The sequence below is a fragment of the Rhagoletis zephyria genome, unplaced genomic scaffold (genome assembly GCF_001687245.7).
Source record: "Rhagoletis zephyria isolate East Lansing unplaced genomic scaffold, Rhagoletis_zephyria_1.1 Rzeph_scaffold_00223, whole genome shotgun sequence".
Lineage (NCBI taxonomy): Eukaryota > Metazoa > Arthropoda > Insecta > Diptera > Tephritidae > Rhagoletis > Rhagoletis zephyria.
Genome location: NW_016157307.1, coordinates 73263 through 100586, shown reverse-complemented (window position 1 = coordinate 100586; position 27324 = coordinate 73263). Strand labels below are relative to the sequence as shown.

General features: G+C 35.3%; 4 protein-coding genes across 15 annotated transcripts in view; 2 read left to right on the top strand and 2 right to left on the bottom strand.

Moving 5' to 3' along the window:
- LOC108358209 (uncharacterized) overlaps nt 1-4141 on the bottom strand; it is a 36845-nt gene extending 32704 nt beyond the window's left edge. The window contains exons 1-3 of one of the 11 annotated variants that reach the window (XM_017609399.1): nt 3647-4141; nt 2817-2861; nt 868-1080 (exon numbers count right to left, since the gene is read on the bottom strand). In XM_017609399.1, the coding sequence (XP_017464888.1) occupies nt 868-959 (92 nt within the window). In that variant the 5' untranslated portion in view covers nt 960-1080; nt 2817-2861; nt 3647-4141. Of the gene's footprint in view, nt 1-867; nt 1132-2816; nt 3215-3502; nt 3612-3646 lie in introns of those variants that run through there. The other 10 variants (XM_017609403.1, XM_017609406.1, XM_017609407.1 and 7 more) reach the window with 10 other exon arrangements.
- Nucleotides 4142-11134: 6993 nt separating this feature from the next.
- mad2 (mitotic arrest deficient 2) lies at nt 11135-12286 on the top strand. Its single transcript, XM_017609413.1, has 3 exons — nt 11135-11335; nt 11443-11589; nt 11658-12286. The coding sequence occupies exons 1-3, from the start codon at nt 11263-11265 to the stop codon at nt 12059-12061; spliced, it is 624 nt and encodes a 207-aa protein (XP_017464902.1). The 5' UTR covers nt 11135-11262; the 3' UTR covers nt 12062-12286.
- On the bottom strand, nt 12071-13857 carry kri (uracil phosphoribosyltransferase krishah). 2 transcript variants are annotated; one of them, XM_017609411.1, is made up of 3 exons: nt 13477-13857; nt 13057-13421; nt 12071-13000 (listed from the first exon to the last, which is right to left on the bottom strand). In XM_017609411.1, the coding sequence occupies exons 1-3, from the start codon at nt 13695-13697 to the stop codon at nt 12918-12920; spliced, it is 669 nt and encodes a 222-aa protein (XP_017464900.1). In that variant the 5' UTR covers nt 13698-13857; the 3' UTR covers nt 12071-12917. The 2 variants fall into 2 exon arrangements, with proteins under 2 accessions (XP_017464900.1, XP_017464899.1); XM_017609410.1 differs by having other exon boundaries at nt 13061-13421.
- An 11083-nt stretch (nt 13858-24940) lies between these two features.
- Nucleotides 24941-26767, top strand: LOC108358206 (F-box/LRR-repeat protein 2-like). Its single transcript, XM_017609394.1, has 3 exons — nt 24941-25575; nt 25634-26361; nt 26417-26767. Exons 1-3 carry the CDS (start codon nt 25041-25043, stop codon nt 26549-26551), a joined length of 1398 nt encoding a protein of 465 aa, XP_017464883.1. The 5' UTR covers nt 24941-25040; the 3' UTR covers nt 26552-26767.
- The last annotated feature ends 557 nt before the right edge of the window (nt 26768-27324 follow it).

The window sequence follows — 27324 nt, the reverse complement described above, 5'->3', positions numbered from 1 at the left end:
ATTTTATCTCAAACGGTTAAATAGTTAAAACATTTTTAATGCCCACCAACACCTTTTAAACTTGGAATAAACATTTTTCCAAATCGGAGAATTTTCTTCTTAGTAACCCTGGAAGTGCTTCATTCTTATGCGGGCTTGTTAGTCGAAACGGCTAACACAAACTTTGAATTTAAATAACAAACATAAAACAGTTAAAAGGGAAAATCACTTCATGATTTTTAGTTCTTTATATTTTTAACCGACTTCCAAAAAAGGAGGAGGTTATCAGTTCGTCGGAATATTTTTATTATTTATTTTTTTTATTTATTTTTTTTATTTTTTTTATTTATTTTTTTTATTTTTTTTTTTATTTTTTTTTATGTATGTTACCGCATAACTTTGGACCACGTTAACCTATTTCGATAATTCTTTTTGCAGAAAGGTAGTGTCTCAGAGGTGGTCCCATACTAATCTGGTTAAGATCCGATCAGTGGATCATGAGATATATATATATATATATATATATATATATATATATATATACATATATTTTTTTTATATGAGAGTTGAAGGGTTTTTTTTTGCTAAAAATTACTTGTTTTTACATACATTCACGTTCATAAAGCGGCGTCCACTCCCCCTCCGCTCCACGACAAAATCGTTGTACAAATAAGTAAATATTTCCCTAATAAACAAAAAGGCAATTGACTCAGAGAGAGGTACAAAGAGAAACGCGATTTTTGTTAGTCGAATCGACTAACGAAGCACGTCCAGGGTTAAGGCCATAAATTGGTTAGCTTAGTTAATTTGGATCAGCCTAATGTATGTACATAGTACACAAGTAGAAAGTATTTGATATTTGCTTTCTTTAGAGGAAGTGTTATTTACCTGACATTAGCATAGTGATGTCCTGAGCCGGTGCCAGTGCTCCAATCAACGTGTTCTATTTCTGATGATGTTTTCGTATTATCACAATGCATTCTGCTATTTTATTTTCTTTATTTCAATTGCGAAATATCTCATTAAATATATTTTCTTTTGTTGTAGCACTAATTATATTTTTAATATTTTCGCTTGCGTTGATTCATGAACACTCAATCTCTACATATGCATATATTTATGTACATACATACATTCCTGAACACTCAGTATCTACATACATACAGTTGTCAACAAAATAATAGGAGTGCGATATTTTACCCAGTTTTGGCTATTTGTCTTTTGTTAATTTTATGTTTATTATTTTTTTATAAATATCTAGGTGCTTAAACAACAAACAGCATATAAATTCTGATTTCAAACTTTGTACAAGAATTATACAAACTCCGCAAATTTTCAGCCAAATTTCAAACTTTTTAATCAGAATCTTTAGAAAACATAGTGGTTTGCAGTTTTGTAGCCCATTTAGTCCTAGTACAATGAAGTGCAAGTTTCAAGCTGTTAAAAAATTTCGTTGATTTTTGGCATTTTTTTTATTTGCAGACAGTGTCTTCCATATAAAAGAAAATTGTATGGAAAAAACGTGAAACACCTTCAACCAAAACAATTTTAAAAAATTAACGGGATTTTTTAGCAACTTGTAACCTACACTTTAGCTGTATTCAATTTACTAGAATTAAATGGGCTACTGAGCTGCATACCACAATTTTTTATAAAGATTCTGATAAAAGGTTTGAAATTTGAATGAAAATTTGCGAAGTTTTTAAGTTTGTAGTGTTTTTTGTATAATCAGCTAGACTTTTATAAAACATAATAAACATTAAATAAACAAAAGACAAATAGCCGAAACTGGTCAAAATATCGCACTCCTATTATTTTGTGGACAACTGTATATACTTACATATGAGCCGTTCAGTCATACATCGATTAACTCCTTTTTCTAAAAAATCTTAAATTTAAGTGTCAAAGCACTTAGTATAGTCATAACTTATTACCTTTATAATAACTTTATATAAAATAAAATAGTACATAATATTTATAACATTAATTGTTTGATTTAATAATATAAATGGAATATTAAAAAATAATGTACATTTGATCGCATCTCCCAACTTTTTGTTGCTGGAGTTAATCAATTTGTGCACTGAACAGCTTATATGTACATACATATCATCAACTTAATTCACAAAGGCCCTAACCAACGATTTTTATTTTACAGAAGCAAAAAACGTTATAAAATAAGTATCCGAAACAGCGAGGAGATTCTGTAACCAGAAGGGCGACAATTTTCGGATCGCTATCGCACTTTTTGACGCAAAAACATTTATATCATTTGTCGCTAATTGGTTACAGAATCTCGCTCCAGGTAGGGCTTTTTAAAAAGTGGCATGTAGCTCCGGTATTTTTGGTAATAACACTTCAAAATTTTTTATTTTTGATGGTGTGTTTTAATACATGCTACCAAAATCTGTGAAAAACGCAGTTTCGAAAAAAAGTGTTGGATAAGGCCTTTGTAATTACATAAGTATGGAGTTTCGAACACTTTTTTGGAAACTGCGTTTTCCACAGATTTTGGTGGGATATATTTAAATACAACTTCCTTAAAAATTTGAACGTGTTAGTACCAAAAATAAAAGTTATGCCACTTTTTAAAATGCCCAATGCGTATGTATGATTCAATTTTCATAATGAGGTTTTTAACACCTGCTTGGTTATCAGGTTATGTGGTTAAAAATTAATTTGTGTACTTTATTGTTGTAAACTGAATAAAAAATATAACCACATAACCTGATAACCAGGCAAGTGTGAACAACCTCTATTATTTGCTACTCCTGTAAAATACAAAAATTGCTGGTTAGGGATTTTGTGAATGAAGGTGACGATAGGTATGTTATTACTTTTGGATGATGGTGATTTTTCTCCTCTGATTAAATGTAAGGTTTCTATTTATGTACATTTTTAATAATAAAGGCATATTTTTTCGGACCCAATTAGATGTCAGAAGAAATATTTTATTAACCTTAATAAAAAAATAATTTACTTCGCTAAGGAATGGGAATATCAGATTCACTTTTCAACTTAATTTCGCATTTTTATTACAACTGCAGTTAATGAAAATAAAAACACCAGCAGATATTTTACTTATAAAATCACAAGTATGTCCATTCTACATATTTAAAATTATGATTCACGAGCTGCACCACTTTTTGTCCACACGAAAATCATAAAGCAAATTCGCAAAGAAAAACAAAGAAGGTGATATACAATTCAAAAGAGTGCAGCATTGGAAGGACCACTGTAAATAAAAGACAAACGAAATAAAAAACACAACAAAATTGCAGGAATGTCAAATAAAAGGAAAAACGCATTTCGGCCCCATCAGCATTTCCGAATTTCGAAATTTAATGATACAGCAATGGATGTTAAATTGTTTTATTTATTACATGCAGAGGTTTATCTTCGTTTTGCTGCTGATATGCTAAGAGAAAAACGCTTTACTATCAGCAAAAATGTGGCATAGGGCCAATTTGCAACAGAATAAAGTCGTCTACTTCCAAAGTATGTGAAGGCTATTCTACGTTACGATTTTTGATTTCACAGCAAATTTTACGATCACCAAAATTTAGTGCACACCCATATTTGTACATATGTAAGTACAAGCTTCGATTATACACTTGCAACCGAATATTTAAGTGAAGGTCTACACAAATAACTGAAAATATCCTACACTTTTAGAATATTTTATAAGAAATTTTAACACTCGATTTCTTATCCACTTGGTATTTTTCCTTTCTTCCTAATCACTGAACAGGATTGTTTCGAACACCGAAAAGGGTCGACATTCTATTCATAGAAACTATGCCAGTCTTCATTACACAAGCACTAAACTGCGCTGCATTTATTAACACGGTTACACTTTAGGTTATCGATATTTTGCCAAGTAGCATTAAATTTTTATTTTTTAAAAACATAGCACAAAAGAAAATTACCGTCCCGACACAAATGCAAAACAATTTCTACGAGTTGAGCTGCGAAATCCGAACGAACGAGGAGAACAGTGGCGTTGACAGACTACAAGCAGTGTTGCCAGAAAGTTTGGTATTCGCAGAGCTCTAAACTCTTCTGCTTACGATTTCTCTTCGAAGTTTAATTTCATACTACTCTTAAATAGTATGCTAAATTAGTTATTAATTTATATTTTATTTTTTTGCCAAATAGTCTATATGAAATGTTTATTTTCTAGATTAATATATAAATAAATAAATAAAAATCTTCCAAGTTGTAAAATCTACAAAAAAACCATAGGAGGTTACTGAAACTAGAAAAAATCGGAACAAATGCAGTTGGGCTCTAAATCTAAAAAAAAAAAAAAATTGGAATCGATGGAGATGATTGAGCTGAGTATAACGGTATCCTTCCTTTTTTTTTGGGCAAACAACAACAACAAAAATTATCAAAGGCTAAATTTCAAAATAGCAATTTTTGAAATCAAGATTTCTTAAAAACGAATGGATGGATCTTGCAAATTTATTAAACTGATCTCATTTAATAGGATATTTGATTCCCTTTAATTTGGTATACCTACTTTAAATATAAATAATAATTATAAAAAAAACACATTTTGCAGAGAACACCTTTCTGCGTAGACGGCCTTCGGTCGCACTTAGGGATTATAACCCTCACAACGTAGAATTCTCTTTCTGTGTTGCGAAGAAAAGGCACTGTAAACGCACTTAGGAATTATAACCCTCACAACGTAGAATTATCTTTCTGTGTTGCGAAGAAAAGGCACTGACCACCTTTTGCAGAGAAGACCTTTCTGCGTAGGCGGCGTCGGCCGCACTTAGGGTTTGTAGGCTTTTTTATAATTAATTTACATTAATTCAATTTTTGTAAGAGCTATACCGCATATATATAAAGCACGTATACCAAATTAAAGGAAATCAAATTTCCTATTAAATGAGATCAAAATTCATTCGATTTTGAGAAATCGTGATTTCAAAAATTGCTCATTTTGAACTTTAACCTTTTATAATTCTTGTTGTTGTTGTTTACCCAAAAAAGAAGTATTGTTGAAAGTTATTGAAGATTTCATAACAAAAAAAACTAATTTTTTTAATTAAATTTTATTAAGTATATAAAACCATCACATTTTTTTAATAAATAAGTAAAAATAACAAGTTCATGAATTCATAACAGTTTTACTTGACTAGTTCACAAAACATACGAGTATTTTCATTTGTATTTTTATAACCATGTTAAAAATATTACAAGGTAAAATCATTGAAAGGCAGTCTGACGTTTGGCAGCAATATAATTTAAAAATTTTAACTCACATTTTCGTTTTTAATCTCAAACAACAACTATTGGGAACCATTTCATTTTATTATTTTCAATTTTATATCATTTTAAAATGTTTGCAAATGTCAGAAAAAAATCATGGCCGACGAATTGAGAAAATGAATTTACCTTCTAATGTTTTTATCATGTTTATAACTACATATTATATATGAGTAATAACGAAAAATGCATAGAACTGTAAAGATATGCAGGTACGACATATGTAATTAATTTAAGCCTTGTAAATTGTACTTTTAATTAATAAATGTTTGTTCTCATTTAAATCTATATCACGGCGCTCATGACCGTACCTTTTTAAATAATCCTTTGTATAAAGAATTCCACTTATAGCAGGCAAAATCAAGTCAAGAACATATCCATAGAAATCAATGTTAATATCTACCTAACCTGCAAGGTAAATTGATGACAAAAACGAAAATTTGTTTCCAACACCAGTGTCAACTGCTGAAAACCAGTGTTTACAGTGGGCACAGTTCAACGTTCCAGCGGTCCTACTCTCACATGTGCCGCAGTAAATTAACGATAAAAACGAAAAATTTGTTGCCAACTATCCAAAAATAATCTTCAAGTGCTACCAAATATCTTCACTGTGAAGGTTTTTTGTATGGCGTTTATTTTTTTATGTGAAGATATATTGATTACTTATGAAAAATGTCATTTTGAAGATACATTTCCTTCTGGCAACACTGATCACAAGGCAAAAAATGAACCAATGTTGCCACAAAAAAAACCAAATTCCTCAAAAGCAAATGAAAAATCGTCAAAATCCAAACAAATTACTAAAAATTTTCTTTTTACAGATATGAGTATTGTGCACTACATTCTATTTACAGGTACTTAGTATGGAAATTAATTACATTCTCCAATTCAATTGGTACATTTATTCTTGCGGTTCAAACAAAGTATCAGTAATGCAGATATAATTTTTTTTTTTTAATTGGGAAACTTACATGAACCTGAGTGGACCGCTGTGGTGCAGTGGTAAGCAGTGCGCGCTTTCACTCATCAGCACCCGGGTTCAAGAAAAAGGTTTTTTCTTATCAGCGGTCGTCCCTCGGCAGGCAAGGGTAGTGTTGTTGAGTGAAAAAACTGCTTTATTGTGAATAATTAATGGGAAAGTGGAGAGGGAAATTTTTATTTCCTTGTATACATGACTTATGTTTTAAATAAGTCTGTGTTCGTATGGAAAAGTAGCTTATGTCGAAAGGCTGGCTTTAGTATAAATCGGCATTCGCAGCATACGATTGCGAATGACTCACTGGCGGTGAGCCGTTGAGAACTTTTGGCAAATAAACGTGCAAGAAATAGCTCCGATACTAGCAAGTCAATATTCTTATTAAGTCTCATCAAAAAAATCTTTGTCGTTTAAAGAATAAAGGGAATGCCGCATTATACTAAAGCCAGCCTTTCGACATAAGCTACTTTTCCATACGAACACAGAAGTATACGCAAATACCTCGCATAATTACTCATTTAAATTGGTTTTGTGTCTAAATCCCTTTAAACTAGTCACATGTTTCTTACCAGTTATCAAGAGGGTTTCTTAAGTAGTTAAAAAGAAATTTTACCCGGGTTGAGCGTTCTGTTCTCGCTCGCTTACAAAAAAATGCAGCTAGTGTATGACGAAATAGGAAAAGTAGGTTGGAAGAATGGTTATATTTCGTTATTTATAAAACTTCGGAAAGCTTTTTGTTCAAAAATTTGCTGAGCGGTTTAACAACTCTGTTGTGAAAAACATCGTTGCATTTGTTATCTGCAAATATATCGAGAGAAAATTCCTCAAAATAAAAATACCGAAATTCTTCACGTTTTGAGGAATCACTCACAAAGTGGCAACACTGCATTGTAAATTTTTTTTAGTAAAACGGGAAAAATACAAAAGTACAACACACTGTTTCACTATAGTGTTGTGCAGCGTTCGGACTTAAAGAGCTGGTTATACTTATGCTGGAACTCCATACGGGCGTATGCGTGCGTATACGTACATGTGCTTATGGGAGGAACTCCATATGTACGCGCGCAAACGCAGACAACGGACCAAAATTCTAACTTGAATTCGAATACGCATTCGAATGTGCACAGAGTAGCTTTTCTCAACTTTCACCCATTTGCTTGCGTAGGCAACCAACTTCAACTTAATACACTACGATTTTGGGTATATATTATTATTATTTTTGGGGATAGAGCACTGCGACCTTAAGATCTATTGTGCCCCCTTCATGGCTTATAGTGTGTCTATCAATTTAGTACCCGAGAGAAAGTTAGTGGAACTAAAGAAGGTAGATAACAAGAAGGGACAACTCGTTATAATTGTGGCGAAAGTGCGCAACAGGGGCGGTATTTCTCTTTTCATCCAATCAAAAAACGCAAAAGAGAAGGCACGCCCCTGTTGTGCACTTTCGCCAAAATTATAACGAGTTGTCCCTTCTTGTTATTTACGATCCCTGTTGGAACCTAAATGTACGGATTTCATTTCGACGTTGGTTATCAGATGTTCATCCAGGTTCCTTTTGCGTTTGTGCATCATTGCAGGACATTCTTCTAAGATGTGCTGCGCAGTCTCGTTTTGCATCTTGCATCGCTCATGCGAGTAAATTCCCAATTTAGCCAGGTGATAGTTCAGCCTGCAGTGCACTGTCAGTTCGACAGTAATTTTGCCACTTCAATCACTTTGCTTTTTATTTTATTTTAAGATTATTTGATGATACTTTGAAGATTATTTACTTTATGTTGGTAAATTGAGAAATTCATAGTTCTCAAGTTGATATCCAACATCATTCTCCAACTCATCTCTAACCGACGCGCAGATACCTAAAAAGCGATAAAGAAACGAATTTTGAATTATCAAGTGAAACCTATATCAAACCGAAAGCTATATCGATATCAACTTGAGAACTATGAATTTCTCCAAGGTTGGAGAAATATTTTTTTGGTGATTATTGGGACTGGGCAGCACAGCAGTGGCCCACATAGTCACTCGTCCAATCATGTGTGTTGCGAAGTCCTGAGCATGCCCTAAAGTGGCAGGAGTTGCACTTGACTGATGTCACGTTAAGGTATATTCTGGACTGACAAACCGAGTATATTTTTGGAGGGACTAGGAGTGGCCGGCGGCGGTGTGTGGGTGCTGTTGTGTTTGCTTGTGTGTATATTGTTGTGTTGTGTTGTGTTGGGGTGTGGGTGTGTTGGCTCTGTTCTCCACGGGCGGGTGGTGGTTTGCCGTGGAGGCGATCCGATTCGCACAGCATGGGGCCACGAAAGACGTGGTCCATTGCCGGTGCGTACTTCACAGGCATTGCACCTGACCGAGGTGGAGTTTGTATGCAGTCGTCTCTGGCATACGCAGCAGGTGTAAATTTCTGGCCTTGAGTTGGACTCTATGCCAGCCTTGAGCAGAAGGGTACGGAGAAGATGTACCCCTAGTATCGAACAACGTTTGATGGATTTCGCCGACTTTAACGGGATTAGATCGCCGAAACAACAGCCCTTGGCCGGGTAAAACCCGAGTCATTCCGGTATGTAGAACCGGCTGTCGTGGGAATGCATTTCATGAATTCGCGAATTATGCATAAACGGAACCAAATTCGAATTCCTGAAATTAACTTGGGGTTTACACCGTGCAATACTGTCATGACAATAGCAATACATGCCCACTTTTTCAATACATGCATACTTTACCAATCGCCTCAATCACTGTCTTGATTATTTTCAAGATAGTAGATCGGACAATGATTTGACGTATGCAGACAATAATTTTGTCGTCTTGTGCAAGAAAGAAGAGAAATTCATAACAAAAGGTCTAAAATAATACTAGAGACGCTTATGTGTTTGTAACTTTGTCTCTTCTTTATAATTTTTTAGTTTGAAACTTAAATAGCTCGCCCGAAATGCGTATTATAATATAACATTCACGTACGACATTTTACTCCAAATGAATGGTCATAACTATTGTCAGGACGCCTACGCCACGGATAAAATTATCAGCGTTTTTGACAACTAATACGTATTTCTTTATTGTCTTGACAGCATTGTCTAATGTAAACTCGCCGTAAATGAAAGTAAACAGCTGATTGCCAAGAAAAATTCTGCGGTGTTGAGTTTCATTTACATGTCGCTCTGGTAAGATAGATCTTGTCAGCTGACTGCTGACTAGGATTTAGCTACCGTTAGGTTACGTTTTGACTAATGTCACCTTAAACGTTGTATATGTTTCAAGAATGATAGAATACAAGATTGCGCCGTACTGGCCGTTGACATTTGTGTACCACAAGTAAACAAAGAATAAGCGAAAAGAAGAACGAGTTGAAACTGCCAAAACAGTTCAATTTTTAGCGAAAAACGTGTTTTAATTTTGCTAAATGCGAAAATATTGCATTTTTCACCTAATCTTATAGAGAACAGTGATTATTTTAGTGCACTACATTGCTTTGCAATTGAGGCTGCTTCCGCAAATGTTTTAGTGCACTCCATCGCTTTGCAATTAAGGCTGCTGCAGAAAACTGCGGCAGCATCTCAGCGGGATTGATTGGTTAACTTGCTAATGGAGGCTGCTTGGAGCTGAAGCAAAATCATTCTGAGGAAATGCTGTTAATATAATAATAGAGAGACATTTCGGGAACGACTTTGCCGTGCCCTATGTATACGAAATGCAGCGATTGGTCCCAGCGGTACACTTGCATCTACGCTTCTTGCATCTTGACGGCTGCCGCAATTTAACACACAGCACTCCATTGTATTAGTTTTTACGCAGTCTTCAATTCAAAAATCACTCACAAATTGCAAATTAACACAATTTAAACAGATTTTTCACTTATAATTAAAATTTCTCTTTCGCTGATTTGTAAACAAAGGTTTATTTACAAGTTACCACAACTGTCAAAATCGGCAAAACCAAAGTAGCGGTATCACTGACGGCGCCACCCTTGTTCGCTGCACCGTGTATATGTTTAAGTCATATATGTAATACTTCTATATTGGCAGTAAGCTAACTTCTCAATGGCTGCGTTTCTTTATACATTCCGGATAATCCCATTTCACAGCCGGAATAAACAGAATGCTTTTGAAATATACGTTAACATATCATCAGGAACGTTCTAAAGAATAAGTAAACAAAAAAGTTTATTCCAAACGTTCAGAATGAATAAAGAAATTCGGCCAATGTGTTAAGGCCGGTCCACATAGAAATTTCGCGTTGGCTTTGGCGTTGGCGTTGGTTTGACAGAATGCACGTTAAAAGTATGCTTGCTACAATGAACGCTTGGCAGCGAATGCTTGGGCCACTAAATTAACATACTAACGACGGATAAATTAATATTTCATATCAATAATTGCATTAAAAACGATATTTCTTGCCTGCACTTGATTAAAAAGGGTAAAATATTTCACACAATTTTATTTATTTGCAACAGCTGACGAGCAACGCACGCGAAAAGATGAGAGTTGGCCATCTTTTTGCTTTGTGTTGGCGTGAGCGTTGCCGAATTCTGGCTATATGGACGGGTGCATTTGAATTCATGTATTCATAGTCAGCTGTTGAAGCGACGCCAACGCCAACGCAACGCCAAAGTTCTATGTGGACGGGCCTTAAGCATTCCGAAATCAAAGCGAGACAGTCTAGTACGGTTTTTGTCAATGTGTTGTGTACTTGAGTGCTGTTTTTGTATATGTGTTATGTACATGTTTATTTATAAACGTATGTGTTCCTTTTCTTTCGTACGTTTTTATTGATATATCTGTACTGTAGTGTTTTCGGACAGTACTAGCTCTTACTGCCAATATAGAAGTATTACATATATGGTTTAAGTATTAAAAATAGGAGGCTTGGCAGCCCTAAATTCAATAAATAGCACAAAACCCTGGATTAAGAAAATATTACAGACCAAGCTGTGCATCCTTGTGCTTATGTCTTTTCTGTGGTAGAGCGTTTAATTTAATTTCTGGATTGTAAATTTTACTTTTCTTGCTTTATTATTTATCAAAATTATGTCCACTGCACAAACTACAAAAAATTGCATTACACTACGTGGTTCAGCGCAAATTATTGTTGAATATTTAAGTAAGTATGGGAACCAGGGCCAATGCACTTGGCCAATGGCGCCAACTATACATATTACCGAAAAGATGTATTTTAAACGGTATTATTTTCTTTCCATCCATTTGCAGAATATGGCATTAATTCTATTCTATTTCAACGTGGAATCTATCCACCAGAGACTTTTGAGAATACCCAACAATATGGCATAACTATTCTGATGTCGAAGGATAAAAAGATTGAAGACTTCTTGGCAAATGTATTGCAACAAACTGAAGGTTTTTAATATCGCACAAAGGTTAATGAGGTATTATATTTTTCGTATAATAACTATATTTTGTTACAGAGTGGCTTGCCAAGAATATGATTGAGAAAATTTCAATGATTATAACAAATGCACACACTAAAGAAGTATTGGAGTGTTGGGACTTCAAAATGCAGGCGGAGTTGGGCGATGGTGATACGAGCAATTCCACAAAACTCACTTCCAGCAAGGAACTGAAACGTATACAAAACGAAATACGTGATGTTATGCGACAGATATCGGCAACTGTCAGTTATTTGCCGTTGCTCGATTGCATTTGTACTTTCGATGTGATGTTATACACGCTGCAGAATTGCGAGATTCCCGAAAAGTGGGATGAAACCGGCGCTGTATTTATACAAAATGCGCAGGCTGTACAGCTTCGTTCTTTCTCAACTGGACTGCATAAAGTGGATACGGTTGTTAATTACAAGATGTCTTCTTAATTTGTTTTAATTGTGGCGAAACACCCCTTGTTTTTTATGCTGTAATTTATAAAACGCGTGTCGACGCTTTTGTAACTTAGGGTCACTTTAACTTAGATCATGAAAACCAGCTAACTCGAACGTTAAAACTACAGTCAAATTCAATCGTGACTAAAAAATTGGCTTTTAAATGTGCTGTCTCCCTTTATGTAAGCATTTCTAAATAAAGAATTAAATTTCAATAGGTACTAAACTTGGTTTCTGTCGACCTGGGTTAGGATGAGATTTTAGCTACTAATATGATGAACACAAACACTGAGAACGCTGATATTTGTAAAACCGACTATGCATTTTATTAATGAAAAATATTAATGAGTGGTAAAACACCAGTTCAAATTTTGCAAATGTAATGAATCTAAAATGTTTCTGATGCTTTGCAATACTAATATACATAATTTACTTTGTTACAAGTATTTGATTAATATTGCATCATACCAAAATTAAATAAATATATACAATCTTTTTTAAATTAAAAAAAGTTGCTAAACTAAAAGTTGCAACGATCTTTAAGTACAACTTTTCCGTTTTAAGTTAATAATATGCATAAAGCTAAAAATCTCTAATATACAGGCAGGTTCTGAAATTCACTTCCGAGTGAATTCCACTCGCTTTGAATTCAAATTTGCAAGGGTTGAAATTCACTCGAAAATGAATGGCAAAGCCTGCCTGATAATTTTAAAAACTAAAATGTTTGGAATATACTCTTCTATCATTGTGCTAGTCGGTACCAAAATATTTTTGACCGAAATGATTTGGTGCGACAGGATGCAGCTCGGAAGTAAGAATTTTAAGCCTGGGGAAAGCACCAACTACAGTTTTAGCTGCGATTGGTGTGCAGAAAAGGTTTGACAATATAATGCAGCTCTCCGGTACGCCGTGTTCCTTGAGAACATTGACAGCCTAAAAATATTCATATTGGAATCGACCAAAAAATAAGCTACATAGTTTTTTTCTACCTACTTGCAGAACTGTATTACCAGTCGACATTATAGGATACATTAGCAAGACTTGTCGGCTAGCAATGTCATCGGGGAAACGAGCATAGACTACACGCGCTTCGTGTGTATCTGCATCAGACTCAACCAATATTTTTCCAATGCGTATTGAACGGCAACAATCACGTAAGCCCTGTTCCATTGCTTCACCAGAGCGTATAATTGAGACACCACAATTTCCAGCGCGATACTTGAGGCCATCATATGTTGCACCCGTCGGTGTTTCCACACGGCAATCCGAATATGGTAGCTGGTTAAGAGATTCCTCAATGACTAATCGTATAAGACGGTCAGCGTAAAATTTAAAGTCACTGCGAGTAGTATTTCTGCAGAGAGAAACATTTTAAATTAAGGTCCACATGTCATCAGAAGTGTGCTTACTTATCGCGGATAATAGTTAACAACTCAGCTACTTGCGAATTGCAATCCAATAACTTTAAATTGGGACCATATTCTTCAAGTATTTCGTCGGGTTTGAGGGAGGCAACCATTACAGATCCTGTTGAAGGTCCTATAATGCTATTACTTTCTCCATTGCTGTTGCTGCCACTACTTTCGGCATGGTTTTGAGAAGCATTCATAGGAGCATCAGCACCAGCCATAACGCTATTTGAACACGAAGCTATGTTCCGTGTTAAATTATAATCTAATTATTTTTCGTAAATGCAGTCAGAACTATAAAAGTTTTAAATAACCCCAATAAAACTAAACCAGGTGTAATAAGACTCATCAGCTGTTGCAAAAAGTCGATAACGACATATGAGCTTGACTTCAAAAAATATCGATCATGTATCGATTAGTCTTCATAAGGCGCTATTTAGGCGCCCGTCACACCATCAATAGGCGCGATATGTGGATCGTGATCCATATTGATGGATTTCCTAATAGGTTCTTTCCCTAACAATCCAGACCGGCTCCGGTAATAACAGAATAAGCGGAAAGTTTGCTCTCAAAAATGGAACGTAGTCCAGAAGTACGGGAACGCTGAAAACCACATTTCGTGCCCAGAATTTGAGAAACAGCTGATTCACGTTGTTTTTGTTTTTGTCATTTAAATGCACACACTTGGAAATTGAATTTTGGTTTCACAAATTTGATTTTAAGTATATAAAAAGCACCAAGTAAATGCAGGCGACATGTAAACACAAAACTGCTGATATGCACTTTGGCACTTTATCCATTTTTATCCGGAGAAAACGTCCGGGTTGTTTGGGGCAGAAAGAAGAAGACACTTACGATCCAATAGCACGGTGCAGCGAACAAAGGTGGCGCCGTCAGTGGTACCGCTACTTTGGTTTTGCCGATTTTGACAGTTGTGGTAACTTGTAAATAAACCTTTGTTTACAAATTAGCGAAAGAGAAATATGAATTATTAGTGAAAAATCAGTTTAAAATGTGTTAATTTGCAATTTGTGAGCAATTTTTGAGTTGAAGACTGCGTAAAAACTAATACAATGAAGTGCTGTGTATTTAAGTGCGACAGCCGCCAAGATGCAAGAAGCGTAGATGCAAGTGTAGCGCTGGGACGAACCGCTGCATTTTGTGTACATATGGCACGGCAAAGCCATTCCCGAAATGTTTCTCTATTATTATATTAACAGCATTTCCTCACAATGATTTTGTTTCTGCTCCACGCAGCCTCCATTAGCAAGTTAACTAGTCAGTCCCGCAGAGAGATGCTGCTGCAGTTTTCTGCAGCAGCCTTAATTGCAAAGCAAGAAAGTGCACTAAAACATTTGCTGAAGCAGGCTCAATTGCAAAGCAATGGAGTGCACTAATATGTTCACTGTTCTCTAATAGATTAGAAGACAAATGCAATATTTTCGCATTTAGCAAAATTAAAACACGTTTTTCGCAGTAAAGTGAACCGCTTTGGCAGTTTCAACTCGGTCTTCTTTTCGCTCTATTCTTTGTTTACTTGTGGTACACAAATGTCAACGCCCAGGACGGCGCAATCTTGTATTCTATCATTCTTGATCCAATACGATCCAGTTTCCGCTCTCTATTACCCATTTTGTTGAGTACGGGAATGATTTCTGGGCGGTTTTCGGCACCCGGGGGATCCCGCGTTGCGTATGGGAAAGAACCTAATATTTAAAAATCTTGTGGTACTAGGGGCCATGATACAAAAAAGAAGGTAGTTTCATTGTCACTTTTTCGTCGCCATATTAACAACCTGATCATTAAGTAGATTGTGACATTTCATGCTACCATATCCAATATCTAAAAACCTCCAAATTTTGTTATTAATTTTTCGGTTATTTACAAACATTTTGTTCTTAGAATCGAAATTTGAACAAGCAAAAGGTATATTGTTGGGTACGACTCGGTTACTTGTACAATAATTTTGGGTTAATGTGTCCAAATGGTTAACCCAAAGCAAAAAATTTTGCCACATGTGTGGTCAAACAATTACACGTTAGTTTAAAATAAAGATTTCTAAATTTAAGATACAAATTATTAAAAAATACTGTGGTAGCGTGGCAGCGTAGCCGGAGTTGGACTTACATTTTCTCTGTCAAAATTCTAATTTTACCCAATTTTTTAATGGTTCCGTCTCCGCTTGCCACCCCAAAACCATTGAACAAATAACCGAACATTTCTCCTTTTGTTTTTGAACGAGAAAAGGTCTAATGCTCAATAAGTTGATAACTGTGTTTATAGTTTTCATACTAACAATAAGTCATCAATTTTGTTTCACACCCCTTCCAATATTGAACAGTAAAATATATTTGTTTTTACCCACAGAGACAACGATATTGTCGAAATATACTAGAATTAGATAATACTTACTTCTCTGAAAGCCATGAGGTCCATGGGCCCCAAAGAAAATTTCGTTTTCAAGTTACTTGAAAGACATTGGCAAAGAAAATATCGAAATTGTAATTTCAGTGTCTGAAATATATCTGAAATAAACGTATCCGATATAGAAAACAAATAGTCCTGGCTAGCTACATTGTGAAATAATCAGATGACATAATGACACTAAAAAATTTTAAAATATGTTCACTAAAATTTTATTAATGTAAAAATAAAGATGCTGGCAAGTAGTTATCGAATTTAGTGTAAAATTAAAACGTTTTTGAGAGAAGATATTAATTATTTTTAAAAGATAAATGTTAATACAACTATTTTATTTATACTCCCAAATTTAGGATATAAAATCCCCTCTACTAAAAAACTTAAATTGGGTAACGCCGTTTCGAACTTTTTACAATTGAGCAATTGCCAAAAATCTCCATTGTAATCAAAAAGTTGTTTATTGAAACTACCTTCTTTTTTGTATCATGCTAGGGGCCTTCCCTTAAACTCGTAAACTTCAGTGTTGGCGATTTTTTATACAAAAATTTATGATAAAATAATGAAAATAAACTAAAAAAAATAATACGCGAATAAAATAAATGAATTTCATCCACTAACTGTATTGACTTAGGTTTCCAGCAAAATTTCGGCATTTTTAATTATATTTTAGCCAAGATTGATAGAGACATGATGACGGAATGTTATGGAAAATACTACGAAATAAAAATTGCTTCATAAATTCCTGGTTGATCTGTCCAACAGTCACTTTACGGATCTATTTACACCTTTTCGCAAAGGGGGCGTTCCCATAAAAGCCTCGTATACTTACGAGTTTTACACGGTTTAAGGCTATACGAGTTTAAGGGAATTCCCTAAATAATTGCGATCCATCAATGCTACACGGCGCGATTCAGTATCGCGATCCTCGATCTTGATATTTATTGAAGATGTAGCATCAAATATTGATGGATCGCGATACAGACAAATTACGTAGATAACAAGAAGGGACAACTCATTATAACGGCAGTAAAACATGCATGTAACAAGGACATGCCTTCTCTTTGGCGGCGCTAGTACGTTTTTTGATAGGATGAAATAAGAGGGCACGTCCGCGCGCACTTTTTACCACTACACCACAGCGGCCGACAGTTCATTAATCAAAATTATAAATTTATCGTGTTATCAAGTTTATCAAGAGTTTATCATTTTTGATGAAGACCCCTAATATTTAAACAAGTAAAAAAAGTCTAAGATCGGGCGGAGCCGAACATTAGATACCCGGCGCAAGTATTAAACATAGTTTTTTTCAACTTTCCGAAAAATATCACTACAGGGTAAGCAGGGGTAATTCTACTCCTATTTCAAATATCTTCCATAAACTTATATAGTTATATTTTAAGGGAGCGTCCTTAAATTTCGAAATATGGGATGTGGGCATGGTTATTGTCCAATTTTGAAAATGTTCAGCCGTTTTGTGCGTTATACCTAGGTCAACAATCGTGCCAAATTTGGGAGAAATTAGTGGAGCGGTTACCGAGATATATACTACGTTTACGCGCACGTCTTATTTGCAAATAACAATTTGCAAAATGGTAAACTTTGCCGTATAAATGCTGAGTTAGTTTTTTATTTGCAAGTAACTAAATCACGCAAATAAGTATTGATTAGTGATACTATTTGCAAATAAGCGCAAGACGCCGCCATTCTCACGTCGCCATTCTTACGTTTATTTTCTTTTTCGATCTTATTGGCTTTTTATAATGAAGACGTTGCCATTTTTTTATTTTATTTTCTTTTTCGATGGCCATATTATTGCCTTTTTAAGATCAGGAAATATTAAATAAAAATTTTTCACCGTCGAATAAACAGTGAGTTAGGTATTTGCAAATTATTTTTATTTGCAAATAGCTTACGTATAAACGTGGTAATACACATGTAATCATAAGTGGGCGTGGCTACTCCCATTTTCCTAAAAATTTATAATATTATTATTTTTCGTCTAAAAATCATTGTTAATATCAATTTTGAGTAAATAATGGGGGAAGGCCTGGTTATTATCCGATTTTGCCCATTTTCAATACCAACCGTCCTACGCTAAAAAGAAGTACACATCCCAAGTTTCGTTAAGGTATCTAAATTTTTTCTCGAATTATGCACAGATGGACGGAAGGACAGACAGTCACCGCTTAATCGATTTCTTTTTTCAGTTCAGTGATCATTTATTTATACATTTGTCCATAATTATCTCGATTCGATTTGCCTGTTACTAACAACCGTTATGTGAACAAAGTGCGCTCGGGTATAAAAATAGCGAAAATTTGGAAAAAATCTATCATTTAATATATACTACGTTTATACGCACGCATTATTTGCAAATAACAATTTGCAAAATGGTAAACTTTGCCGTATAAACGCTGAGTAAATTTTTTATTTGCAAATAATTATTTAGTTAACTAAATCACGCAAATAAGTATTGATTAGTGGTACTATTTGCAAATAAGCGCAAGACGCTGCCATTCTTAGGTTAATTTTCTTTTTCGATGGTCATCTTATTGCCTTTTCATAATCAAGACGCTGCCATTTTTAACTTTATTTTCCTTTTCGATGGTCATATTATTGGCTTTTTATAATCAGGCAATATCAAAAAAAACAATTTTTCACCACCTAAGTCTTTTACAGTTTGGGTACTAAATACTCAAATACTTAATATCTGGAGATGTCTAATATTCAAGTAAACACGACTTAGGTAATTAGGAGTTGCTAAACACGCAAATAAAACAAGTAAGAAAGTCTAAGTTCGGGCGGAGCCGGACATTAAATACCCGGCGCAATTATTAAATGTATGTTTTCCACCTTTCCGAAAGCTACCACTACACGATAAGCCGGGTTGTATCAATTTTGAGTAAATTAGCGTCCTTCAATTTCGAAATATTGAAGTTTCAAGCATTTCTGAAATTTACCGTTATATGAGAAGCGGCCGTTATTTTAGTCCGATTTCAATAATTTTCAACGTTTTGCTTTTATTTGCCAAGCACAATAACCACACCGAGTTTGGTACAAATTGGTAGAACGGTTACCGAGATACATATATGTGATCATAAGTAGGCGGTGCCACGCCCATTTTTCAAAATTTTGTCTTAAGCGTATTTCTTGGTAAAGAATTGTTGCAAGCATCAATTTTGAATAAATTAGCTTTAATATTTACTGATTTATCGAAGATTTCGTATTTCTCTAAATTACCGTTATATGGGATGTGGGCGTGGTTATTGTCCGATTTTAAAAAGTTTCGGCGATTTTTTATGCTGTACCAGGGCCAACAACTGTGCCAAGTTTGGAAGAAATTGGTGCAGCGGTTACCAAGATATACACATGTAACCATAAGTGGGCGTGGCTACGCCCATTTTCCAAAAATTTATAATATTCTTATTTTTCGTCTAAAAATTATTGTAAATATCAATTTTGAGTGAATTATCTTCAGTAGTTACTAAAATATCGCAGTTTTCGTATTTCTGGAAATTACCGTTATATGGGAAGTGGGCGTGGTTACAGTCCGATTTCGCCCATTTTCAATACCAACCTACCTTGGATTAAGGGAAACCTACATACCAAATTTCGTTGAGATATCTCAATTTTTGCTCGAGTTATCGTGTACACGGACGGACGGACAGACGGACAGACGGACGGACAGACAGACATGGCTTAATCGATTTCTTTTTTCATCCTGATCATTTATGTATACATTTGTCTATATCTATCTCGATTCGTTTTGGCTGTTACAAACAACCGTTATGTGAACAAAATTAATGTACCCTTGTGCACAAGTGCGCTCGGGTATAAAAAAAATTTTTATTTAGGAGTAAAGTAAAAAATATTTTGCCATTAAGGGGTTGTTAGATGCTAAAGTAAAGGCGCTAAACACTCTAATTCACTGTAGAGATAGGCACGGGCCTAAATTTTCAGGCCCGCCCCGGCACGAGTGCAAAATCAACTTTCAAAAACACGCACGAGCCCGCACGTTGAGAATTTTAGTGGGGCCCGGCCCGGCCTGGCACGACGGGACACGTCCCAGCCCGGAAATAAAGAGCCAACTTTTATTGTATGTATACATATATACATAATTTTAACTTTGTGTTTATGTACATATGTATATTTACTTAAGCGAATCAATTTTTTACATCAAAGATTTTTCAACAATTTTTATTGAGCTTGAGGCCGTTTTTTTAATTTGCAAAAATGGCAGAAGTGATAGCTATTTCGAAATCACCACATTTCCTCAGCAGACTTCTTTCAGCAGGATTCGAACCGACGATCCAACTGACTCAGCCAGCTGCCTACGCACTGTGCTAAGTTCGCCTTGGTAATTCTTGTTGCTTATTTCCACTATTTCACTTGTTGAGCCAACTATAATCAAGCGCAGCTATTCCGCTGCAATTCACTTGATCAAGTGGTTGTTAGATTTTTATTATATATTTTCTGGGAAGTAGAAAAAGTGGAAGGTATTTTTTGTACAGATATTTATACAAAACTACTAAGTTGTGTTCTTTCCATCTTGTATATTAAGGAACTCCGCACATTAAGCTCCTAATCATAGTAGTGTAATCGTTTCGGCATACTAAAGTATAAAGCTTTTATGCGGAACACATGTGTTTCAATGAAGCTCTGTACATTACGATTCAAAATCTTGTTTTCGCCCAAACATAAAAGCGTCATGAATCGAAGCGCCCAACATTGTAAGGCGCTTATAGTTTTGAAGTCATCATTTGTTTACTTTTTTTGTTGGAAATAAAATTTATTTGTCAATTTCGTGCTAAAATTCGTGCAAATTGTATTAAACCACAAGCGTTTATGCAATATTTCGGAGCAGAAATATTTGAGGAAGTGCGTAGTTGCGAAAGAACGGCCAGAAAATTTGTTATGTGTAGAAAGTGTTTATTAGCTGGTGATTTATGCACGGCGAGCAAGTGTACAGAACTCGAGTCGTTATGCATTCGTTTCGGCATGACGAAACGATTACTCTACTTTGATAAAGCGCGTAATGTGCCCAGTGCCATACTGAGGATTAAAACAGCATGCCGGTCGACTCAAGCAGTTTGTCAAACTTAAGAGCTAAATAAATCACGCAAGCTGCTGATTAAACCTACTTTAGTATTTTCCCCGGGAAATGTTTAGTAGCGCTCACATCGTTTTTGGGGTGGGCGGAGAGGGAGGGGGCGAGGCCCCCCAAACTCCCCCCCTTGAAAGGGGACAGTCCCGGCTTTCTAAAAAGGCGTAACCCCCCCTTGGGAAAAACGGAATTTTCTTAGGCAAACTGAGCAGTTTGAAGTGGAATATGACCCAACTAACAGAAACCGTGGGATTTTTTAATAAAAGAAATTATGGCAAATTAGATATCGGGAGATTTTGAATAAAGAATAAAAAAGTTAGCTAAAAATAGACAAAACAAGTTTATATAAAAAAATATGTTCTTTTTAACAAATGTATTTTTGCGTTGAATTCCTTTCTGCGTAGGCATCCTTCGGCCGCACTTAGGGATTATAACCCTGCAAAAATCGTTGGACCATGTAGTCTATTTGTGGTATATTGGAGTACTTACAAAAGTGCTCCTCTGTCATGCTGTAGCGGACCAACTCGTGTCTCTGCACCAGCTTATTGTTACCCGATCACTGCTCGTGTTTTAACGACATGTGATTGAAGTTATAGGCTGTTTTTGCTTACGCGTAAAAGCACATTAGCGCATTTAGCTCTAAATGCTACTCTAAATGTACATTTATAGGCTGTTTTTGCTTATGCAGCGTTTTTGCTGCATTTAAAATGCAGCATTTAGCACTTTCGAACATATGTTTTCGAAGAGCGTTCATGCTATCGCATTTAGCAAATGTACATTTACGCGAGTTCGAAATCGTATGCTTTTGACAAACAGCCGTGTTCCAGTCGCTTATTCAGATCCGTATCCATTACGATAAATTCTCACGGAAAAGATAATGTGCAAAAACCCCTACTGAAAAGGAAAAATAAATTCTAAACCGAAAATTCAATACAAAAACCTGAATTGTTTTAACCATAACCGAACATTTGTTTGTGTATATATTCATTTGTCGGTGCTGCCAATTATATTTTCCACACCTAATTAGGAAACAAAACAAACAGAGTTGATCACAAATTAATCCAGATTTCTATCAGCATCATTTCGATGTTGAATTTGCGTAACTTTTCTTTATCCAAATAATGTAAAATAATAAATGAAATCTGGATCGGCGATCACTGAAACGCAGCTAGCGGTTGTATACTCGAAAAAGCAATGTTGCCACTTTTTCTCATTAAACCATGTTCGAATCGTGGAAATTTTGGAAGATCACAGGGATGCTTTTAGCATTTAGATTCTAAATGCAAAGATTGAGTTGCATTTAGTTGCATTTAGATGACGAATTTTGTATGGATAAATGTACATTTAGAGTAGCATTTAGAGCTAAATGCGCTAAATGTACATTTACGCGTAAGCAAAAACAGCCCATTACGCGTAAAAGCACATTTAGCGCATTTAGCTCTAAATGCTACTCTAAATGTACATTTATCCATACAAAATTCGTCACCTAAATGCAACTAAATGCAACTACATTTTTGCATTAAGAATCTAAATGCTAAAAGCATACCCTGTGATCTTCCAAAATTTCCACGATTCGAACATGGTTTAAAGAGGAAAAGTGGCAACATTGCTTTTTCGGGTATACAGTCTAGCTGCGTTTCAGTGATCGCCGATCCGAGATTTCTTTTATTTTGATTACATTATTTGGATAAAGAAAAGTTAAGCAAATTCAACATCGAATTGATGACTGATAGAAATCTGGATCAATTTGTGATCAACTCTGTTTGGTTTGTTTCCTAATTAGAGTGGGAAAATTAATTGAGCACCGACAAATAAATATATACGACAAACAAATGTTCGGTTATGGTTAAAACAATTCAGAGTTTTTGTATTGAATTTTGGTTTAAAATTTATTTTTTCCTTTTCAGTAGGGGTTTTTGCACATTATCTGTCTCGTGAGAATTTATCGTAATGATATACGATCTAAATAAGGACTGGAACACGGCTGTTTGTCAAAAGCATACGATTTCGAACTCGCGTAAATGTACATTTGCTAAATGCTATAGCATGAACGCTCTTCGAAAACATATGTTCGAAAGTGCTAAATGTTGCATTTTAAATGCAGCAAAAACGCTGCATAATGCTGCATGTTCGGGTTCGAATGTCGTCAGAGGCCACATGTAATTTTTAATTTTTGTTTCTGGTTTTTATTAATTTCAAAAAAAGCATCTGCGAAGTGAAGAACAAAAGCGTGTACAAACGAAAAAATATAACGACAATGTCATTGGAGTATGTTGGGAGTAGTTTTGTGCTACTCTGATGTAATGCAGAGATGGAGTATATGGTCCTGCCCTAGGACATCGCAATGTTAATTGGACCATATTTTTTATATGAATTGTGGTTAATTTTGGAGTACTCCTTGGTCCTTCGGGAGTACTCTTTACATGCATGCATGGAGTAGTCGCGATTTTTGCAGGGAACCCTCAGGCAGTAGAATTCTCCTTTCTGTGTTGGCAAAGAAGGGGGCTGAACACCTTTTGCAGAGAACACTTTCTGCGTAGGCGGCCTTCGGCCGCACTTAGGGATTATAACCAGAAGTGGGCACTACCACAAACAACCGTTAGCTAAAAGTGAGAATGTGTTAGTGTGCCTAATTCATTGTGCTTGCTGTCGCGTTCTCATCGTTACGCTCTTGCTTGTATACGTACACACGATGATTACGCTCTTTGAGCGTATGCTCGTTCTCTGCCCATGCCTGATTATAATCCTCAGGCAGTAGAATTCCCCTTTCTGTTTTGCGAAGAAAAGGAGCTGAACACCTTTTGCAGAGAACACCTGCGTATATTTGTAATGCTTACTGGGTTATATCCACGATTGAGAGAATACAAAGGTTGCGCCGATCTCGGACCGCTATTCCTCTCTTAACGAATTTGACAGAATCGTTGTTTGCATGACGTCACACTGGTGCAACTTGTTTACGTTTTCCTTGCAACATTTTTTCTTCTTCTTCCATTCTTGCTCACGTTTTGGCATTTCTCTCTCGCAATTGCACCAGTGTGACGTCACACAAAAGTTATTCTCAAAAATCCTCTCTGATCGGCGCAATCTTGTATTCTATCATTCTTGGGTTGCGCCGATCTCGGACCGCTATTCCTCTCTTAACGAATTTGACAGAATCATTGTTTGCATGACGTCACACTTGTGCAAATTGTTTACTTTTTCCTTGCAACAATTTTTCTTCTTCTTCCATTCTTGCTCACGTTTTGGCATTCCGCTCTCGCAATTGCACCAGTGTGACGTCACAAAAAAGTTATTCTCAAAAATCCTCTCTGATCGGCTCAATCTTGTATTCTATCATTCTTGGGTTATATCCTATCTTCTTTTGTCTCTCATTCTTTTGCATATTTTGGAGCTTGACAGCTGAACTCCGCCATTCAATTTGCATATGCAACCAAAGTCAGACGCGTGATTTTGAAGGTGTTTTTATTTAATGAATTGTGATTAATTGGTTAATATTAAAGTCGTAAAGCAAGTAAAGTGTAAGGTGAAGGGGAATACAAAAATGTATTGGTGAAGTGGCTGCTTTTAGGAGAATAGGAGTGATAAATGTACGCTAATTTCCGAACTTTACAAAAAACGGCATATTTCAAACCCAGATTGTAAATAAATTACTGACCAAAATTTACAAAAGTGAGTGTTAAAATAGTGCGTAGACCCTTGACTACAAGCGTGTGGAATTTTCTTTTGGATCGGGCCACCCCTACAATTTTTTGTAGATTAAAAATAACTTTCAACTCAAATATCGATATTGCGGGTAAAGTATCGATGTCTTCGATATATCGACCTTGGAATATCGATTCAAAAAATAGATTATCGTGCCATGAAATATTGATATTCAGAATAATCGATAAGATATCGAAAATTCCTAGTTTAAACTAATTTTTAAACAGCTGTTACCAATCAGCTGTTTACGTGCGGGATGTGAATTCTAATTTTTAATGCCGGCAATAAGTTCTTAAATTTATATTAGTAAATATTTGAAGTGAAATTTAACAAAGAAATGAGTGACCCAAATAGAGATGCATCCTCTACTTTAAAGGAGGATGGCACAAATGCGAGTATTTTGATACTAAATGATGACTGCCTACTTGAAATATTTAAGCAACTAGAATTGCCGGATCAGGTGCGTTTGGCGATGATTTGCCCACGTTTACGAAATGTTTTTCAATATTACTGCCAGAGACATCACAAAGTACTGCAAAAAGATGACCTCAATGATATGAGCGCACGTGAGATAAGGCGATTTTTCGAAATGGCAGGCAGTACGTTGGAGGAACTTATAAATCTACCCTACACCGATCAGGAACGTAACGAATATGTGACCCAAGTACATAAAAACTGTCCAAATGTGCTGCGAATTTACTTTGGAATGACTAAAATAAAGTCCAAGTGTTTACGTAAACTGCTTATGAACATGAAGCATCTTACCAGTGTGCATTTACAAAAGTGCTCATTGGATGACAATGCAATGCAGAGTATAGCCCAGTTAGCCACTTTAGAAGTATTAAAATTAGAAGGAGAGGAAAACGTAACAGGTATTTTGCAGTAAATAAAAATTTTATCAGAATATAAATCACCTTTGGTAAAATTTAGGTCGTTATCTAAGCAAACTTAAATGCCTAAAGGAACTAACATTTGTGGAATGTGGTATACAAGATGATTTCTTTGTTGAAATTTGCACCTCGCTTAAGGGCCTTAAAAAGCTTACTCTACAGTGGTGTGAAGCACTCACAGATGTAGCTATTTCAGCGCTGCCGGTGTATTGTATCAACTTGGAAAAGCTTAATATATCCTGCAATCAAACCATTGAATATTATGCTATAGCGCAACTGCCAAAACTAATTGACTTAGAATTGTCTGCAGAATTTTTTAGAACAAAATCATTCAATTTATTATTAAACGCATTAGCCGAATACAAAGGTGAGCAGCTGCAGTGTTTGCGTATTTTCTCACCCCGACTCATTGTTGACGAAGGCATGAGATCTTTGTCGCTGTTTAAAAAATTAAAGGTATTCGGTTGCGACTGTAGCAAATATATTGATGTCACGTGTTTAAGACACATTAGCTCATTAAAAGACATGGAAATCGTTAGCCTAAGGTACTGCCGATCCGTTACTAACGAAGCAGTATTGGAGTTATTGGATGGTTGTCCAAAGTTGAAGTATGTTAATGTAATGCATTGTGATCAGCTAACTGAGGAATTGGTCTATAAGACTATTAATTTATTGGAAAGCAGGCAAGGAGGAAAGCAGCCCCAATGTGATAAAAGCCCATTGCTGATAATGGTGGCAGGAACGAGAATACGAGATTATATTTTAGAGGTAAAAAAAGGTTGTCATATAAAGGTTATACACTTTTTAATCAGTTATTTTTTAGGATACCAAATATTTAACTGCACTTGATGCTGGAACATTACGACTGAGCTTTGAGAACCCATTTCAATACCCGTATCAAAATTTATACTATACATTTAATGTGCCGGCGTTTGGTGATCTTAAGTACTTTTACTAAATAGGTACAGCTTAGCTACATTGCAGATACGTAGTTATGTTGTTTGCAAAGTATATATTAAATTCTTTACATTATTCGGCGGCATTTTAGTTTAGCAACTATGCCAAGAATTTAGAACTATATAATTTGTTTGTTACAAAAAAGAGGTTTATGTAAATATGTTTGTACATGCTGTTTTTAGCTATTACTTCGCGAAGGTATTATACATATACATACATACAGGCGCTGATGAGTGAAAGCGCGCACTGCTTACCACTGCACCTCAGCCTCCGACCTGACCACTACACCATAGCGGCCGACTAGGTCGCTTATTATGAGACCATTAAATTTAAGATTTAATAGCTGCTCGGATATAACTTAATATAACTTTGGTATATCTATGGTATTATTTCTATTATAAATTTGTTCTAAGAAAAAACTTTAAGGCAGTGAATAAAACTTGGGTAATAATTTAACAAACCAGTGATCTTTGTACATTCGCAAGCATACATACAGATTTTTCAATGTACATGCATACAGATGCGTGCAACTAATTAGCAACGAAATTCAAAACGATATTGCTTGCAAATTATGTTTATTTATTTATTTTTAATAATTTTCATTTAAAATATAATTCAATCTATATCAGAAACCACAATAACAAAAGTTGCAAAGCTTGCACAAATTGCAAAAAAAGTAATCAAACTTCAAAAAATTGTGATCAAAATTTCAAAATTTTTAATTAGAATATTTAGAAAATTTTCGAGTATGCAGTTTTGTAGCCCATTCAATTA